The sequence below is a fragment of the Cavia porcellus genome, unplaced genomic scaffold (assembly GCF_034190915.1).
Source record: "Cavia porcellus strain 051 isolate PalLab524CR breed Dunkin Hartley unplaced genomic scaffold, mCavPor4.1 scaffold_5, whole genome shotgun sequence".
NCBI classification, from domain to species: domain Eukaryota; kingdom Metazoa; phylum Chordata; class Mammalia; order Rodentia; family Caviidae; genus Cavia; species Cavia porcellus.
Window position 1 is genome coordinate 29161538 of NW_026947488.1, and position 18770 is coordinate 29180307.

The 18770-nt window shown below is 51.2% G+C and overlaps 1 protein-coding gene across 2 annotated transcripts; it reads right to left on the reverse strand.

The window, feature by feature from the left end:
* Window positions 1-364: 364 nt before the first annotated feature.
* Window positions 365-15588, reverse strand: Ccm2l (CCM2 like scaffold protein). 2 transcript variants are annotated; one of them, XM_063248542.1, is made up of 10 exons: window positions 15515-15588; window positions 12656-12823; window positions 11051-11134; window positions 10766-10946; window positions 9741-10198; window positions 6308-6443; window positions 4942-5005; window positions 2687-2816; window positions 2096-2234; window positions 365-1251 (listed from the first exon to the last, which is right to left on the reverse strand). In XM_063248542.1, the coding sequence occupies exons 1-10, from the start codon at window positions 15542-15544 to the stop codon at window positions 956-958; spliced, it is 1686 nt and encodes a 561-aa protein (XP_063104612.1). In that variant the 5' UTR covers window positions 15545-15588; the 3' UTR covers window positions 365-955. The 2 variants fall into 2 exon arrangements, with proteins under 2 accessions (XP_063104612.1, XP_063104611.1); XM_063248541.1 differs by having other exon boundaries at window positions 10766-10949.
* Window positions 15589-18770: the final 3182 nt, after the last annotated feature.

The window sequence follows — 18770 nt, forward strand, 5'->3', positions numbered from 1 at the left end:
TCAGTAAGTGCCACGTGTCTGGCCACAGGAGGTTTTGTAAGATTCTACAAATTAATTTTAGCTTTTCTTAGGAGTGTCTCTGGCTTCCTCTCAAAGGCTCAGGCTGTGCCAAGTCTGGTCTCATCTCGACCGCTCTAGCTCTCCAGTTCTGCCTTCAAATTGCTTTGACTTCCCCAGACCTCGGTCTGCAGAGTCTTGTGTATATTTCTGTGTGTGGATTTTGGGCACAGAGCCCCAGAGAGCAGCAGGGGTGAGTCCTGTTTCTCCTCTCAAACCATGAGCTCCCTGACAGTCTTATTAGCATGTCACTCCATCATTGCTCTCATCTCATTGCCCCAGGAAAGACAGTAAACCGAGCCGGAAAGGAAGGAAGCAGCTTTTATTGAGCACCTGCTATGCTCCAGGCCCGAGCACTAGGGACTTGTCCTTTGTTAATTCCTCATCACCACCCTGTGAACATGGGGCTATAATGATTGGAGAGATGAAGAAATGCAAGGCAACATTTAAGGACAGTCAGGAGGTTCCCGCAAACCTCTTGCTCTTTTTTGAACCCAGTTTCCAAATCTGTAAACTACAAGAGGTTTGGGTGTGTGTGTGTGTGTGTGTGTGTGTGTGTGTGTGTGTGTGTGTGTGTTCGCGCGCGCGAATTCTATTTTCCAGTCTGCCGGCAGGTGGGGCCCTTCCTCATCCCTCAGCCTCGGAAAAGCTGGGGGGCCCGAGGAGGAAGGGGTGTTCTGAGGCCAGCCAGGCGCCGGCTGCGCCCGCGTGACTACGGGGGACGTTGGGGCCCGCCCTCGCCCTCCCCCTGCAGGACACTGTTGGTACTGCAGGGACCCGCGCCGCGAGGGCCCGGGACGGTCCTCGCGCAGGGGTGGGCAAGGGAACAAGGGTGCCAAGGGCTGGGGACTCACAGCAAGAGTGAGGAAGCTCAGGGGCGGCCTGCCAGGAGCAGAGGCTACAGGTAGTTGTCTTCAGCCACCTCGCCCCCGCCCCGGGACTCGTCGTCGTCGTCGTCGGGGGCCAGCGCCTCGATGTCGTGCGTGATGTCCGCCAGCAGGCGGTGGAAGGCCTGCTCCTCCGGCCGCTGGGCGGCGCCATCGTAGCTGCGCACCGCTGAGGCCGACGTGGAGCTCATGCTGCGCTTGATGCGGCCGAAGCTGTCGGTAAGGATGCCGCCCTCGCGGATGCCCATGCCCTCCAGGAAGCCCTCGAAGTAGCAGATGTCCTGGTCCGGGATGAAGGGCCGCATGCCTGCAGAGGGTGATTTCCAGGGTTCGGTCCCTTCCCTCCCATGGAGGAATCTGCCTCTGACGATCTGAGTTCAAATCCAGGCTCTGCCACTTTCTAGCTGTGTGGCTTTGCCCAAGTTCCTTAACTGTCTGAGCCAGCGGATCATGGTGCACTGCTCAGCACATAGCAGACGCCCCATCTATTACTGCTGTGATTGCTGTGCTCCCGCGTAGGAGCTACAGGACTTTCACTCTGGGCCTCAATTTCCCCATCTGTAAAACTGAGATAATTGCCCCTGTTCTCCGGATAGGCAGGTGAAGACCAAATAACAAGGACCTTGCAACATGTGCGCACCCAGTAAACGTATCGCTCTTGACCCCCATCCTTGCTTACTAGCTATTGGACTTTGGTACTTTGTAACTCTGGGCCTATTTCCTCGCCAGCACCATAGGGACAAATAATTATGTCTACTTCCCAGAATGGAGTCTCTCCATGAGAGGGTGCTTGGCCCAAGGTAACTGCCATGCCATGTTAGCTTATCAGCATTATTATTCCCGTTGTGGTTATTAGCCCTCCTTCTTAGCTGTGTGACAAGCTCCTTAGCCCCTCTGAGCCTGAGCTTCCATGGGGAAAGATGGAAAGACTCAGTCTCCCTCCCTACTTTGCTCTGGAGGAGAAATGGCTTTGTTTCCTGACTTGCGAATCCTTTCCCTTCTCTGCCCCATGAGCTCAAGACCCCAGCCTTATCAGAGGTTGAAGGATAAGGAGAAAACCCTCCAAAGTGGCACCTGGTTAAGAATGACACGGACTCAATAATAGTATTTGTTGCCTGCTGCGAGTGGCAGGGTGGTGGGTCAGGCCTTACCGAGGAGCAGGAACTTGCGGCGGTCCCCGTAGAGCTTCAGCAGGCCAGCGCAGAAGTCCTGGATGGGCAGCCCCAGGCGGTACTCCCGCAGAAGCAGTGCAAACTGCTGGATCTCAGAGGACCCCAGCTTACTCCGCAGCTGTGGAGGAACCCCCTTTGCCAGCTGTCCGGGGAGCAAGCCTGACCAGTCCCTGCCTGAAGAAGCCAGAGCCCTCTCTGGGGGCACGTGTGGCTTGAGAACCCTTCTGTAGCCTATTCAATGGACTCAGGCCCCCTGCACTGCGTCTGAGAGTGGCCACTGGACTCCCAATCCTGGCCCCCTTGGGAACACAACCCAACTGACCCTCACCTGCCGCTCTGTGAGATGATGACAGGACCCCCCTCATGGGGTTGTTGGAAAGGTGAAACGGTAGGTGGAAGGTGCTTAGAAAGTGCCGAGCACACAGCGTGCACTCAGTGTTAAGTGACATGCGTCAAGGCCTTTTGCAAGCTGGCCTCAGTTGACTCGCCCGCCCTGACCTCTGAGGCCTAGGGCTTTGGCACATCCAGGTCCACGCACGGCTGTTCCAGCCCCCCGACCTCCCGGCTCACCGTGACCATGTAATCCTGCAGCTGCTCAAGACTCAGGCCGCTGTGGTCACTGCCACTGCAGTGCGAGCCATGGAAAGAAGGAGTGGATGTGCCACTGTAGCACGCTTCAAATGTGTCCTGGGAGCCATTGCTGCAGGGACAGGGAGAAAAGGGATTTCACCTGCTACCCTCTGGTTCCCCTCTCCAGGGAGGCTGGAGATGGGTGGACTCAGCTACCAATGCCATGGGCCTGAGACCTCATCTGAGACCCCATTTTGGCCTCCAAGATCCCATATTCTGGGCCTCGGTCACTTCTTAAACCTCCCCTTTCACTGCCCCTCTTGCTTTAGATGTCCCAGCCACCTGCCTTTTCCTTTTCCCTCCTGTACTCCAAGCATCTCTTTGCCTCTGGGCCTTTGCACATGCTGCTCATTCTAGCAGGAATGACTCTCCTACCTCATGCTCAAGCTATCTCTTGCTCATCATCCAATCCTGTGACCCTCAGAAACGTCTTCTGTGATCTCCAAACCAGATCAAACCCTCTGTCAAATGTGCTAAGTCATGTTTCCCCACAACAGGCAGATCTTTCCAGATACCCCACCAAACCCTGACTTTCTCCCTGACATCCTCTGCCACCCTCTCCCACCTTCTGCCACCAGCATCCTGATCCTCAGACAGCCAAGCTTTCTCCTGGCCGGAATCCTTGCCCTTGCTGTTCTCTCTACTGACATTCTGTCCCCTTCACCCTGCAGATTTCAGTCCAAGTGTCGCCAGCACCAAAAGGCTCTCTTGACTCCCAGGCCAGCTGGGGGCTCTTTCCTCTCTTGTAGCAGGTAGAGCTCTTTCAGTGCTCCGAATCACCAATGCTTATTATTACTAAGTAGTGAGCTCATTGCCCCCCGTGTCAGAGGGCACACAGCCAAGCCGCAGCTTCTCTGTTAAGAGTGTGGAAGCTCATGTGTGTCTCGGGCCCACCGTCCAGCTGCTTGATCCTTGGATGGCTAAACTTTAATTCCCTATTCCTCAGCTTCTCTGTCTGTGAGACAGGGTGACAAAAATTGGTGGAGGTGTGAAAAACAGAGGTATTAAAATTTGTAAAATACTTACAGTCATGGACTACATGCAGTAAATTATAACCTCAGTAATATTGCCATGTAGCTGCTAATAACTAGAAAATGAGTGCTTTGTAGAACAGCGTTTGGCACAGAGCAAGCTCAATAAATGTTAGTCATTAGCATGATTTTCATCTCTCCAGTAGATACGAGGTTGTTTATGGCCTTGCCTAAGGGTACACTGTATTAGAAAGGCAAATCTATCACCACTAAAAAGATAAATAGTAGAGCATATATTATTGGCAGGAACTACAACTTGCTGATCCAAAGTCCTTTGTAACATGACTAGGGTGACTAACAAGGATTTGCCTGGGACGCTTTTGGTTTTAGAATGAAAATCTCATATCCTGGGAAACCCCTCATTCCTGAGCAAACTGAAGTAGTCAGTCACCCTAAACAGAACCTGGGCAATGCTCCCAACTGAGAAAAAACATTTCAATCCTATAGTTTCAGCCTTATTACAGCTAGTTATGACTGTGTGACCAACTTCTGACGAATCGGGGTGCAGACAGAAGTCACAGGGTGGGAATTCGAGGAAAGAATTTTTTTTTCTTGCAGTGCTGGGGAATTGATCCCAGGGCCTTACTGAGCCTGCGCTCTACCCCTGAGCTACACCCAGCCCCACTGTGAAATTCCTTAGAATTTCCTCGCATGCTGTTGTGATGGCTGGAGCTACACCCTGGTCCGTGAAGTGACCTTAGGAAGGAGCAAGCATCAAGGAGAATGCAGCAGGGAATGGAGCGTGAGGCCTGGTGATCACCAGGACCTGAGCACAGGCTCTATTTTATATAAGAAACAATAAAGAAAGAAGAAAAAGGAAAGAAAAAGAAAGCAAGCAAACCAGCTAGGTCTTTGTTAAGCTACTCAAGCTACACACAGTAAACCAAAATGCTTTCTGGCATTGGCTGTGACCTGGGACTCTGCAACACTAGCCTGGTCTTTACAGAGAATCTCTGTGGACCAGGGTCTGGGCTCTGGTGTCCCTAGGTCTCTCAGGGGCTGGATCCTAGGAGCTCCCCCACAGTCTGGTGCTCAGCTTGCTTAACACTGTCAGTGTCCAGTGTCCCAGCACCAAACCAGGGTTGGACCCTATTTGGAGGAGGGGTGACCCTGTTTGTGCAAAGGTTGGGGAGCCATGGTGTCCTAGGCAAGGGCAGTACTTACAAGGAGCTGCAGCAGCTGAAGTCAGCGTCGTAGGCGTAAGTCCCATCGGTATGGCAGCTGTCACCTGCGACGACAGCAGAGGGACTGTCAGAGTGGCAAAGCAGGACCTCCCTGGCTTCCCAGCCCCAACATACATCAGACCTTTGGGCAACTCCCCTCCCCAATGCATGCACAATACCCCTTCTTGCCTACCCCGTGGGGCTTTGGGCAGAGCAGGTGTGTGTTGCAAACTGTGTTTGAAGCAGGACAAGAAAGAATTTTTCAAAGAGGAAGTGCTGGGGAAGGCAGCACATCCACAGAGAGCCTCCCTTCTTCCCAGCCCGCCCGCTGTCTCATCTGCCCAGGTATAAAACTCATCCTTCTAATTCCAGCCTTTTAGGGTCATTTTGTCACCCTGACTTCTCTGGTGTGGTCAGTTCTTCTTTACACTTTCTCTGTGTTTAGATATTTATCCGTATAACTATTTCTCATCAGCCTGCCTCCGCCCAAGCTTCAGGAAGACAGAGTTGGAGCTGGTTTTTCCCACCAGTATATCCTGATGGTCAGCACTGGATCTGACATAGTAGGTGCCCAACAAATATTTGTTGAATGAATGAGTTTTTGAACTATTTATTGGATTATATCATTGATTTGTCTAGCACTCCATTGAGAGTTGATGAGTTAGCCCAGCTTCCCAACATGCATAGGTTCCATGGATGGGGCCTTCAGAGGAAAAGAACCAACACCCTGCTGCTGACGCTATGTCAGCTGAGTAATGGCCTTGAGTGTGACATGGGTACTGATGCTGTTGCAGATAGAGATTTTGGAACCAGTCACACCTGGGTATGAGTCCATTATTTGCTACCTGGGAGACTGACTATTCTGAGCCTCAAGATCCTCCTCTGTAAAGCTGGAATTATACAGCTCCAGAGAGTACCTCTCCGGTGTGTGAGATGTACCCAGTCCTATGCCAGGATGGACAAGTTACTATAAGGACTCAGTAAGACTTGGCACCTTGCTTCTGCATTTGAAATGCTCAGTAAATGCTTCTGTTAGCCTCATTCTCATTCTAAAACCTGATTGTAACCAGCCCGGAAAGGTTGGTTTTGACCCTGGCACCTAGTAGGACTGACCAGCTTGGCAGGCAGACAGTGCACGTGCTTAGATTTCTGCAAAGCAGGGGCACCCACAGCAAGAGAGAGAAAAGCCCGAGTGTGAGGGACTCATTCTGAACTCGGCAATCTGGACGTCTGTGATGAAACTTTTACCCACTTATGAAGGGCACACTAACTGTGGCGGAGATCAGGACTCTAAGGCGTTCATCAGCCCTGAGTCTTCAAGCGCCTCCCCTGTTTGGCAGGAGGAGGCCCAGGGCCTGGGTACTCACTGTGGCTGCAGAGCCAGGGCCGTTCGGGGGTGGACATGTAGTGGTAGCCAGCCCGGTCCACACACTCGATGCTCTGGTCCCCATAGATGATCTGGAAAACCTGACAGATGAGTGCGCAAGACTCCTCAGCAGCATCCTGGGCCAGAGAGGAGGAGAGGAGGAGAGCTCAGGTCCCCACTGTCTCCAGGGGACCCCCTGCTTCCCCAAGCATGGTGTGAGGAGACTCAGGACACATGCATAGAGGCCCCTTTAAATGCATCTGGAAGGCATCTCCCAGCAACATCATATGATACTCTCTGAGCCTTGTGACCTCTTTACAGGATCCAGAGACAACTCTGGCTCTTCTGCCATGAAAATGCGCCCCAAATTTCTGAGAAGTTCATGGGCTCTCCTAAAGCTTATCTGAAATAAGACCTAATTTAATATACAGATATAGAAGCTGAGGTTCAGAGAGGGAAGTAATTAGTTAAAATTAGAACTCAAGGCTTCTGATATATAATAGGAGAAGAAATAATTAAATACAAGGTGTGATCAAAATATGTGGTGTATGTTTAAATTTTTAAAAGTCACTACAGTAAGGGTACACTGCCAAGAGTCCCCCTCAGAATATCCCCCCTCACTTCAATATGTCATCATTCTTGCCACCGAGGTCTTGGAGCAGCTCTGGAAGACGTCTTTCTTGAGTGTCTTTATAGGGTGTGATAAAAAATCCTGGTGAATGTTCCTGCAGAGCGGCCAGGGGAAGGCAGGCTTGTAAAAATACTAAGGTGCGTTCCTGTCTTCTCCCACCCTCCTCACTGGATTGGGCTCTGCGTGATTTCTGGCTCTTCCCCAAAGTCAAAGTGACCAGGAAAGACAGATGTTTTGAATCAGTTTAGGACACTGAAGCAACCACAACAGTGCAAACTAAAGACACTCACAAAAGAGGACTTCCAGACCTGCTTCAGAAAACAGGCGAGTAATAGGATAAACATGTCCGAAGCACAGAGGAGTGTTCTCAGGGAGATACATGGCAATGTGTCTTTTACTATAAGAAATTTTAAAAATTAAACATGATATATTTCTTTTCTTTTCTTTTCCCGAGACAGGATCTCACTGTCTAGCTCAGGCTGATTTTGAATTAGCTAATGTAGCCAAGGATGGCCTTGAGCTCATGGTGATCCTCCTGCCTCAGCCTTCCAACTGAGATTACAGGTGTGTGCCATCATGCCTGGCTGGTATATTTTTCAATCACTGTGTCTAAAATTTTTAGGTTCAACATAGTTACTACTACTAAATACCTACTAGATGTTATATTTAGATATGTGCTTCCTAAGCCCCAGTGCAAAAATGGAAGCAAAATGAATACTATGCTTGAAGAAAGGAGTTTAAGTTTTTGGGTAAAACTTTCGAGGTTGCATATTCGAAGAGGGATTTACCTCTTTAATTTACCTGTTTCGTCTTTAAACAAGAGACACAGAAAGGCAAGAACAATGAAGAGAGAGAAGCTTCATGAAGGTATTTCCTATTTTGTGTCTCTAGAAAAGTCCAAGGTGTAAATTAAAGAGGAACCGAGGATAGGCATTTGGGAATTGAAGGAAGCCCTGATCACTAAGCCAGGGTTGGGAGTTTCTGTGACCCTATGGAACGACAGGGCAAATCCTTATTTTACAGTTAAAGACGCTGAGGCTTCAAGTGGTTAAGCGACTGGAACGGCTCACACAGCAGACTGAGGTCAGTAGCACCAGCATCAGGGTTTTGGACTCTAACTTCCAGGGACCGTGATGACTCGGGCAGGAGACAGAGGCTCAGACGCTGTTGGGAAGCAACTCTTCCTTACATTCCATTCCACGAGTTCTCGTTTCGTCCTCCTGTGTGGCAGACACTGGGAAGGCCCTGTGCCCTAGAACCCCACAGTCCGCTGCACTAGAGAAGGCATATGTTGCCTCTGTGTGCTGCTGTTTCAATGACACAAACTCTCTCTAATGAAAGTGAGTTCTCTTATCTCATTCTCTATTGCTGCAAAGCAAGAAAACCTGGTTTTCTTCTTGGCAAAGTACAGGAGATAAAATGCCTTAATCCACCCAGTCAACGTGTATTTACTGAGCACCTGTTATGTGCCAGGCATGTTTCTAAGTGCCAGGGGTACCAAGGGGATGCACAAGTCCCCTGCACTCTTACCAGGAGTGCATTTTGGCTGGGATGGAGTCAAAGGGACGGTAGCAAGAGGCCAGGCCAGAGATGAAATGGGGCTGGTGACCGCAGCCTCAGTGGCCTTATAAACAGTGGTAAAGATTCTAGCTTTTCCTCGGAATGAGAGAGCAGCCACTGGAAGAACTCGAGCAGGGAAACGATGTGACTTCAATGTTGGCAGGCCCGCTCCGACTGCATGGAGGAACAGACTGGGAAAAAGTACTCAGCCAGTGAGGGGGTGATGCCGCGACCCAAGGAGAGGAGACAGCGACAGCAGATGTGGACAAATGGATTTTGGTTACATTTGAAAAACAGGGCGGGTAAGATTTATTGAAAATGGATGTGGTGCATGGGTGCATGCGTGTGTGCACCGCGGCAAGGATTGGGCCTAACCAACGTAAAGATATCAAGACAGGGAACCCACAAGATTTAGTATTGGGGGAGAACAGTAGGAATTCAGCTTTGGATGTGTTAGGCTTGACATAGTCATTAGACTTTTGAATTAAGAGGTTGAGTGGAGATGTGGTAAGATACAATTAGGGACACTTGCTTTTTTTTTTTTTTTTTTTTTTGCCATACTGGGGATCGAACTCGTAACCTCAAGCTTGCCAGGTGGGCACTTATGCTGCTGAGCTAAATCCCCAGCCCACTTGCATGTTTTCAAAGTCAAATAAAATTAAATTAAAAGTCATGCAGCTATTGGGTGTGGTGGCACGTGCTTGTAAACTCAGTACTTCGGAAGGCTGAGGCAGGAGGATCAAAAGTTTGAACCCAGCCTGGGCAGTTTGGCAACTTGGTGAAACCATGTCTCAAAAAAAAAAAAAAAAAAAAAAAAAAAAAAGACTGGGGATGTAGCTCAATGCAAAGGCCTTGGGTTCAATAGTGAAAACCCAGAATCCAGAAACGGGGTGGTGGTTCTATTCTCTCCAAAGGATTGCTGTGAGAATTAACCGTGAATGCTGACAAGGACTGGCACTCCGTTCATGGTGCTGATCACTGTCCTCCTGCTGGTGCCAACACTGACCGTACCAGAGAAGTGGGGCTGCAGGAGGGGGCCTCCCATCAAGTCTACTGGCTATTTTGAGCTTCTGTTCTGCTGGGGAACCCAGGGCGAGGTGTCCCGGGTGGGATCCGGGGCTGGTGTCGTGGGCACACCCGCCGTCCTGGATGAGGTCGCAGGAGGGGAAAGGCAGACCCCAGGAAGCTCAAGAAGGGGTGGGGTGGCGTCTGGGCACCCGGGGCGCTGTGCCCTCGGGCTCACCCTGTTGGGCACAGCCAGGATGACCAGGTTGCAGTAGGCGTCGGGGCTGGGGTCCTGAGGGTCCAGCGGGTTGGGACCCGGGTGGCGCCGCTCCCAGCTGCCGCCGCCGCCGGCCGCCTGCCTTCGCTCCCAGCTGCCGCCCGGCTTGCCCGCGCCACCGCCGCCGCCCGCGTGCCGCCGCTCCCAGCTGCCGCTGAACGTCTGCCGCCGCTCCCAGCTGCCCGACGCCCGCGCCCCCGCGCGCTGGCGCTCCAGGCTGCCGCCGCCGCCCCCGGCCCGCGCCTCGGCGCCCGCGCCCCCGCCCCACGCCATCCGCCAGTCCAGGCTGCAGATGGTGTGGCGCCGCTCCGCGGTGCCCACCCGCCGCTTCTCGGGCGCCGCGCCCGGGGGGCCCGGGTCGCACCTCGCGCCGCCAGGGCTGGCATCCACGCCGGCCGGCACCGGGTCCACGCCCAGACCTAGGAGGGGCGGGGTGGGGCGTCAACCGCAGGAGATCGCAGCCAAGCAACCTCTCCAGAGGCCGCCAGGTGGACTCCCCACCTCCCTGCCGCCGCTCCGGGGTCCCGCGGCCGGGCCTCGCCCTGGCACTCAGGGACCCTGGGCCCATCCCGGTCTTCCAAGTCGTCTGGCCTTCCGGATCCCACCAGCGATCTAACTTCGGGCTCCGCACACCCCCTCCGCGGCTTTGACTCCGCCCCTGGCCTCCCGTAGGCTTTGACCCCACTCCGGCCCCCGTGTGACCTTAATTCAGAAGGCGATCGGGCTTTAGCACGCCCACTCCCCTCAGCCCCACCCCGGTTTGCTGTGACCCTGCCCCGGGTCTCAGGGTAGTGCGGCCAGGTCTGCCGTCCGCCCCTCTCCTCTCTCCCCTCCTCTCCCCTCCTCTCCCCTCCTCTCCCCTCCTCTCCCCTCCTCTCCCCTCCTCTCCCCTCCTCTCCTCTCCTCTCCTCTCCTCTCGCCCCACCCCTGTACAGGTCAGTCCCGCCTGCCATCGCCCCCCCCTCCCAGGGCCCAGCGCCGCCCACCGGTCTTAAGCACCAGCAGGTGCAGCGCGTCGTCCTGCAGGTAGGAGGCGGCGGCGATCTCGTGTGTGGGGATGCGCAGGATGAGCTCCTCGTTGTCGCGCCAGGTGAGCAGCAGGCAGCGGGCCGACAGGCTCAGGATGCTGTCCTGCTCCGCCGTGGTCTTCAGCGGCAGCTCCTTCAGCTGCTACAGAGTGGGTCGGTTCTCCTAAGTCCGCGTGGGAGGCGTGGGCAGAGATGGAAAAGGGGAAGGGCGCCGCCCTCCACCCTGTTTCCCCAGAGCCTCACCCTGGCCTTGTCCAGCAGCTGCAGGAGCTCATCACGGCTGGAGGGGTTCAGAGAGGAAGTCACCCAGGTGAGGTGGCCTAGGAACTGGATGAGAAGTGAATGAGTGAAGGACACAGTCACCCTGAAGCTGCGGAGGACCCTGGCCTCCTGACTGACGCAGTAAGGATAGAAATATCTGAATTCATAATAATCTGCTGATAATTTGTATTGAGTCCATAACAGACGCCAAGCACAGTTCTGACGTCTTTGTGTGTGTTCCCTCACCCAGGGCACAGGGAGATTAAAAATTTTGCCCAGGGCTGGGCAGGATTGCACACATTTGTTAATCCTAGCAGTCTGGGAGACTGAAACAGGAAGATCACAAATTCAATCCCAGCTTGAACAATTTAGTGACTTAGCAAAACTTGTCCCCTCGAAATAAAAAGGCCTGATAACGTAGCTCGGTGTGAAAGCCCTGAGTTCAGTTCCCACTAAGGCCTTGTGCATGCTAAGCAAACGGTCTGCGACTGAGCTACACCCTCATCTCTGCTATAGCTTGAAAGGACTGACCTCAAGGTGGTTCATGCCTCCAACCCCAGCTACTTGGGAGGCTGAGGCAGGTATATCACAATTTGAGGCCTGGCTAACTTTGGGAGACACTGTCTCAAAAATAAATAAATAAAAGAGGACTCTGAGGTAAAATGCTTTCAAAGGGCCTGTAGCTCATGAGCACTCTTTACGATCTCCTTGCGAAATTAAATGGACAGGGAAGAATGTATTGAATTAATATTTCATTTTGTCAGAAAAATGGTGCTTCAAATCAATATACTAATTCTTCATTTATTCTTAGTTGTAACCTGATGTTATCACCTAAATGTTATTCAATATGAGAATTAACTTTCTCATTAGTTTTAGTTGTAGTCTTTTAGGTGAATTTTACCAAACTTTTTCTCTTCTTTTTATTTTCCATGAAATCTCAGTCCCCAGATTTTAAGTAGATTTGATAACTTTTGCCTTTAGGTTGCCAGATAAAATACAGGATGCCAGTTAAATTTGAATTTCAGATAAATAATAATTTTGGTTTTAAGTTTTTAGAACTTTTAGTTCTGTGCAATATTTGGGACATATTTATGCTAAAAAGTACTCATTGCTTATCTGAAATTCAAATTTAACTAAGTGGCTATTGTTTGCTAAATCTGACAGCCCCAACCCTTATCATCTTCCTTGGCTGAGGGTGTCCCCTACCCCTTCACGAGGTTTCCTGAAGTAGAAGTCCTTGGGCAATCAGAGTCCTTTGTGACTTGTTCTTAACCTGAACCCTGTCAGGGTAACAAGGTCACTGCAGTAAAATCTTATAGGAAAGTAGAGTTTTTTGGAACACAGAACCCTCTACCACCTACAATCCACAGAGACAAGTGTTGACCTTATGCTGAGACGGGAAGATTGAGGCTCTGCGAATGGAAGTCAGTGGCTAAGGGTTCACAGCACAGGTCAGGGGTGAGATTGATGTGAACCCAGGCCTGTTGCCCAAGAGCCATGACCACCTCAGTATGAGACCAGGCTGGTCAGGGTTCGGTATGGGGGACAGAAAAGGCCTCACCCAACCCCTTCTCGTCCCACACTCACCTTGACCTCTTTCTCCAGGTAGTCACATAGCAGAATTTGGGGGTCGATGAGATAGTCTGGGGGATAAAGGGGCATTGAGTGCAGAGGCCGTCGGCTCACACTATTTCGAAAGGCTGCCCGGCGTGCGGCCTTGGGGAACACCAGTCTTCGGATGGGGGACACAAAGCCCTGTGGACAAGAGGAGGGATAACAGTAATACCATCAACTGACTTTACTGAGCACTTTCCTTGTCCCCTGTTTTACTTACAGGACCTAACTTAACTCTCAGGAAAACTCGGTAGAAGGGGTATCTCTGTGATTCCCGCTTCCCAGATGGAACAGAGGGAACTGAGAAGCTTTTAGTAGCCGTGGAACCAGTTCAGCGTGCAGCCAGCCTGGGGAGCAGCTGCCCGGAAGTGTGGCTCCCACACTTGGGTTCCATTCTCATCACCCTGATGAGGGTGCAGCCCCTCCCCATTAGGTGTAAGGAGTGGGTCCAGACTGGGGCAAATATAGAAACAGCCCGTGTCCATCAGTGGTGGGTGCAAAGGTACTTATTAAGGTATTCTCTGTGTTTCCCTAAAAGAGATAAGTCATTTAAGTACTAGCTAGAGATACCTGCTTAAAAGTGGATCAAGTTTGGAGGTGCAAACTACCGGGGCCCAGCTCAGACCAACAGAATCTAAATGTCTGAAGAAAGTCTGAGCACTGCTCTAGAGCAGCTGTTTTCAGGCACCTTGAAGCCTAGAGAAATGTAGATTCCCAGGCTCTACCCCAGGAGGTAGGGCAGGGTGATCAGGATCTAACGGGCTCTGCAGGTGATTCGGATGTGTGCCTGAGTGTGAGAACTGAACTTCTGAGCAGATGCTCCCCACTCTGGCTGTACTCTGAAACTACTTGGTCAGGCAGCTTCTAAAACTTCAGGTACCAGGCTACACGTTAGACCAACCAAGCAAATCAGGAGTTCTGGGGCTGGGATCCAGCTATCAGGACTCTTAAAAGCTCCTCAGTGGTGATTTCAGTGGCAGCCCACCTCTGAACATATAACAGAATTTGTGGCACGACTTTTTAGCTCCTACAATAAGATAAGGTGAACAAAACAACACCCCTTCCCTTAGTCACTCGTGTTCTAGATCAAATAAGCACACTGTGCACAAGTCTGCAAGGGCCTAGGTTCATCCATTCAGTGAGTGTTAATTCATTCCAGTGTGGCTGGGTGCTGGACTTCAGGCCCTGGCCTGGACCCTGGCCTTGCCTCCAGGGTTCGTGATAAATGGCCTAGACTAGTGAGTTTCAAACTTCACTGTGTTCATGAGTCTTGATCCAGTAGTTGCAGGGTGCAACTGAGACTGTATTTCTAAATGCTGATGTTGTGGTCTGCACACAATACCTTGAGTAGCCGGGACCAAGACCAGTGGTCCTCAAAGTACGATCCCACAGCCAGCATCCCTGGGAGGGCGTTAGCACTGCCATTTCTCACATGCCACCACAGATCTATTGAGTTGGACCCTATGATCTGCATTTTTACAAGCCCACCAGGCGATTCAGGTTTTTGAGCTGACATCACACATGGAGTATGTGGAAGCACTGAGAAATGAGGGCAGACTCTCTAGGTGTGGAGAGGGCATTCCAACAGAGGACACCCCAAGTGCAAAACTCTGGGGGCTTCAAAGGCTGGTTGGGATGAGCCTGGAAATCAGTCGTGGCTGTATTGGAAGATGAACAAGCCACAGAGGCCTTGAATACCAGCTGCAGAGCTAGGACTTCAGCCTGTGTGTGAATGTTGGGATAGGGTAAGTGTTTTGTCTGTGACCTCCAACGGCTCAGCCGCGCCCACTTCAGCCCCGCCTGTCTCCTTGGTCTGCCTTCTCCTGCCTCCGAGAGACCTGGCCTTCGTTCAGCCCTTCCTGTGGCATGTTCCTTCCTATCCTGGGACTCTCGTGCATGCTGTTACTCTTCTCAAAACATTGTCTATCCCCTTCCTTCTGCCCATTAGCTCTTAGCAAAAACTTACCAACCTAGGGGTGGGGACACTAACACTCTGTCTCCACTGCAGAGCATGGGACCTTTTGTGCAATTTTACATTACTTCGTTCATTGCCTTTAAAATGAACAAACAAAAAAACAGTTGTCCCCTTATTAGCTTGTGAGCTCTGGGGAAGGAGCAGGGACCTTATTTGACTTTGTTCAATATGCCAACATCACAGCACCTGGCACATGACAGGTGCTCCATAAATGCCTATCAAAAGGACAAAGCAGAAAGGACATGCACACATGCTGGCTCCCTCCTGAGTGATTCACACAGGCACCTTTTAGAAGGCCCTGGGCCAGGGCTCTTGGGAAAGGAGGGCACTGTATGCCTGGAGAGGGGGGAGGTAAAATGCAAGGAGTTTGGTGACACAAGCAGAGAAGTGTCAGAAGACTTGTCAGAGGTGGAGAGGGGTGGATGTAGGGAGCGGGGATGACTCTCATCTGAGGCCCTTGGAGTGAGTCCTGTGCAGAGATGGAGAGCAGGCAGGGGACCCAAGCCGAGACAGCTTGCCTCTTAACCCAGAGTTGCCCCAGCTGAAGCGCAGGGGTGTGGGAGGATGGGTCTGCTGAGTATCAGTCCGTTCCCCTGTCTGAGAAGCTACAAGATCAAGGAAGCAGGTTTCCCAGGAAGGTCCCTGTCTCTCTGTGTTTCTGTCCGTCCAGGGATGGCAGAGGCCATCAGTAGTGGAGAAATGGATTAGGGAGTTAGAGCCCAAATGCCCGGCTGCCAGGGTTAGAAAGGAAGTAAGGAGGAAGGCCCCACCTGTGCCACGCCACCCCACCCCAGTGGCCCTTTTCCCCAGCTTTGGGGATACTCCTTGCCCTGCGTCCCTCTCAAACCCCCACCTACCTTCTTCCCTTTCTTTACTTCATAGTCCATGGTGGAGCGTCCCCTCTACTCCTGCCACCCTCTCTACCCGTCACCCCCCCTCCCGCCCCGTTCCTTTGTTCTTTTTCCTGCCTGGTCGGAAACTCCACCAGCACTGGAGTTCCTGCCCCTCCCGTCTGTGTGACCGTGGGGAGGGGAGGTGGAGGACATGGAGCTGGGGACCCTGCAGCCAAGGATGTAGGCCCAGGCTTCCAGCCAGAAGGGGTGCTGTCTAGGGAGGGGGCTAGCCATTGGATAAGGCTGGGAAGGGGCCTCTCCGTTTGGAATCCAAATTTGGAAGATTTCAAGTTCCAGCCCCATTTTGGCCACTGACCATATAATGACCTTGGCAAGGCAAGTCAGGTCCCCTTTCAGAGCATGTTGCCCCTTCCCCTGTCTCAGTAAAGAATAACCCCTGCCTCGTTCCTTGGGCTGCTGTGGTAAGAAGTGAATGAGAATGTGTGGGAAATGCTTCATAGAGTACCGTGTTCAAGCAAGTAACAGTTTAAAACAAATCCATTACTATTCAGAGCGACAGGATGTGTGGGCCTCAAAGAACGGGCTGCCTGGGTTTGAATCCTGGCTTTGCCACTTACCAGGATTATAACCTTGGATTTCCATAAGCACTAATAGTTCAGCATACCCATCTGTAAAGGGGGTATAATATTAATTTGACTTCATGGTGACCTTCTAAGGATTAGTTGCATACAGAATAACTCCTGGTACATATTACTCAATAAATTTTGACTCTTAGGGCTGGGGATGTAGCTCAGAGATAGAACATTTAACTAGCATAAGTTCAATTTCTAGACCCCTCCCTCCCCCACACAGAATGAGAGAGACAGAGGGAGAGAGAGACAGACAAACAGACAGAGACAGAGAGGGAGAAAGAGAAACAGTACTTCTTTACGGCTCATGGGCTGTTTTATTATTTCTTGGGATAATATTAGGAAGGCAAGGCCTTTGTTCCTCTGTGATAAGCACTGTGCATATTTCTTGTGTATTTCTTGCCCTGTTGGGGGACCATTATTCCTACTACATAAATTGTTTTGTTTTTTGAGACACGATCTCACTATCTAGTTCAGGCTGGTCTTGAATTCACGGTGTATCTCAGGCTGGTCTCAAATTCTTGTTAATCTTGCTGCAGCCTCCCAAGAGCTAGGATTATAGACATGCACCACCACACCTGGCCTCCTACAAAGGTGTTTTTCTTTGTTTGTTTGTTTTTTTGGTACCAGGGATTGAACTCACAACTTCACGCTTGCCAGGCAGACTCTTCTGCCACTGAGGTAAATCCCCAGCCTTCCTACAAAGATTTTAAAAACTGATATTCAAGTGCACAGCCTAGCTTATGAAGGTTACAGGACCTGGTACTTTTGGCTGGGCTGGATCTGAAATCTGGTGCCTTCTACCTCTAGAATCTATTCCTTCTGCGTGCCCCACTCAGGACATTTAGAAAGGTTCTGAGTGGTCCATCCTTACCAGACTCTAACACTGAGTTCTGAAGGTTCAAATTCTGGAATGTCTTTGCTGTATGCCCCTGACCACCCTGTCTGTCTGCCTACCTACCTATCTACAGAGTCTTCCTATGTAGTTTGGACTGGCCTTGCACTCACTATGTAGTCCAGGGTGACTCTGAATGCACAGAGACCCCCACTTCAGCCTCCCAAGTGCCAGGATTACAGGTGCACACCACCACACCTAGCTCCAGGTTTCTCGTTGAAACCTTACTTGGCCATGGTATTCTTATCTTCCCAGTAGGGTCCATGGTCCTCAAAGCTCTGTCCTGCTATTCAGAGATGTGGCACAGAAGACACAAGGACACAAATTAAAAAGCGGCTGGAAAGTGTAATGTGCAGGTGCCAGGACATCGAGCTGTCCTGCAGTGTTTTTGTGTGTGCCAGGTAAGTATCAGTTGGAGAGATCATCAGGGCTCCCTGATGCCTGTGGGTATGAGAGCTGCAGGAGACTAAAGGGAAACAGCTCAGACTGCTTAACGCCAGCTCTCCCAGCCTCTACGTCCTGCTTCTCCATATCCTGTTCGTCACCTCCCAGGAGCAGGAAATGAGATTTGCACTCATTGCTCCATAAACAGGAAGAAGCAGGGATGTGTGAGCCAATCGCTGACTCTCTTCTGTACATTAAAATCCCACTTTCCCTTTCTCCAGCCCAGAATGCCCAGAGTGGCAGCAGATATCAAAGATGTTCTCTTATTCCACCACTTCCATGGCTATCCTCTCTGGGGCTCAGTTTCCCTATCTATAAAATGGGGCTTTATATTATTCTCTGACATCTTTGAACTGCTTGGGAAACCAAGGAAGACCGGAAGGGTTTCAAATACCACTAGAAAAAGGAATTGTCTGAATATTCTCTGCACTGCTCATCCTAGAGCCATGAACAGGTGAAGTGCTCGGTAAATGTCAGTGGAAGTGGTGGGTGAATGTAGATGACCTTGAACAAGTTCCCTCATCTCTCAGAGCTCACAGTCCTCCTGTGTCAAAATCAGGATAATGACGGTGCCTGCCTCAGATGGCTGCTACAGGATTAAATGCGAACAGAAGCACACAGTGATAACATATATTATTAAAATTAGCTTGTGAATCAAAAACGAGATGAGCCAAACCAAGTCGGTGTTTTCAGAGACCTAACTGTGGCAGATAGGATTCACCTCCAGCGGATTGGCAGAGTTGCCATAGAGCTATATCGGGGATTATAAAAAGCAAATCTGCTCCCAGCATAGATTATCAATGCCTACCGTGGGCAGGAGGAGGGAATGGGGCAGCAGGGCCAGCAGGTGTACAGTGCACATGCCAACCCTGAGTGCTTAGCAAGAAAGACATCCTGCAAGGAACTCCTCCGTAAGGCAGACTGCCATGTGGGAAACAGGGACAGGTGCCATCCCCAAGCCTGAGGCGTTCCAGCCACGCCAAAGGTGAAGGGAAGGAAGCCTCAGGAAACAGCTTGAGCAAATGCCTGATGCCTGCCTGCTGTGATGCTTCTGGCTGCAAGGAACTGGTAATCCACACGAAGGGGATCAGACAAGAAGAAGCATTATTACTGCTCGTGATAGGAAGTCCCACACTGAGTGCTTTCTGGGCTGGCTACTGAGCAGCTGAACAGTGGCATCGAGTTCTTCATACATTTTTACTTTGTTGTGGGATGAATTGTGTGCCCCTCCCCTTTTATATGCCGAAGCAATTAACCCCCAGGACTCTAACATGTAAATGAGATTGGGCCT

Bases quoted from the DNA above. Each gene is read 5' to 3' on its own strand.
- Ccm2l (XM_063248541.1), bottom strand. From the start codon at position 15,544: ATGGACTATGAAGTAAAGAAAGGGAAGAAG. The intron at 12,824-15,514 runs GTAGGTGGGGGT...TCTTGTCCACAG, and splicing joins AAGTAAAGAAAGGGAAGAAG to GGCTTTGTGTCCCCCATCCG. The intron at 5,006-6,307 runs GTGAGTACCCAG...CTGTCGTCGCAG, and splicing joins GCCCTGGCTCTGCAGCCACA to GTGACAGCTGCCATACCGAT.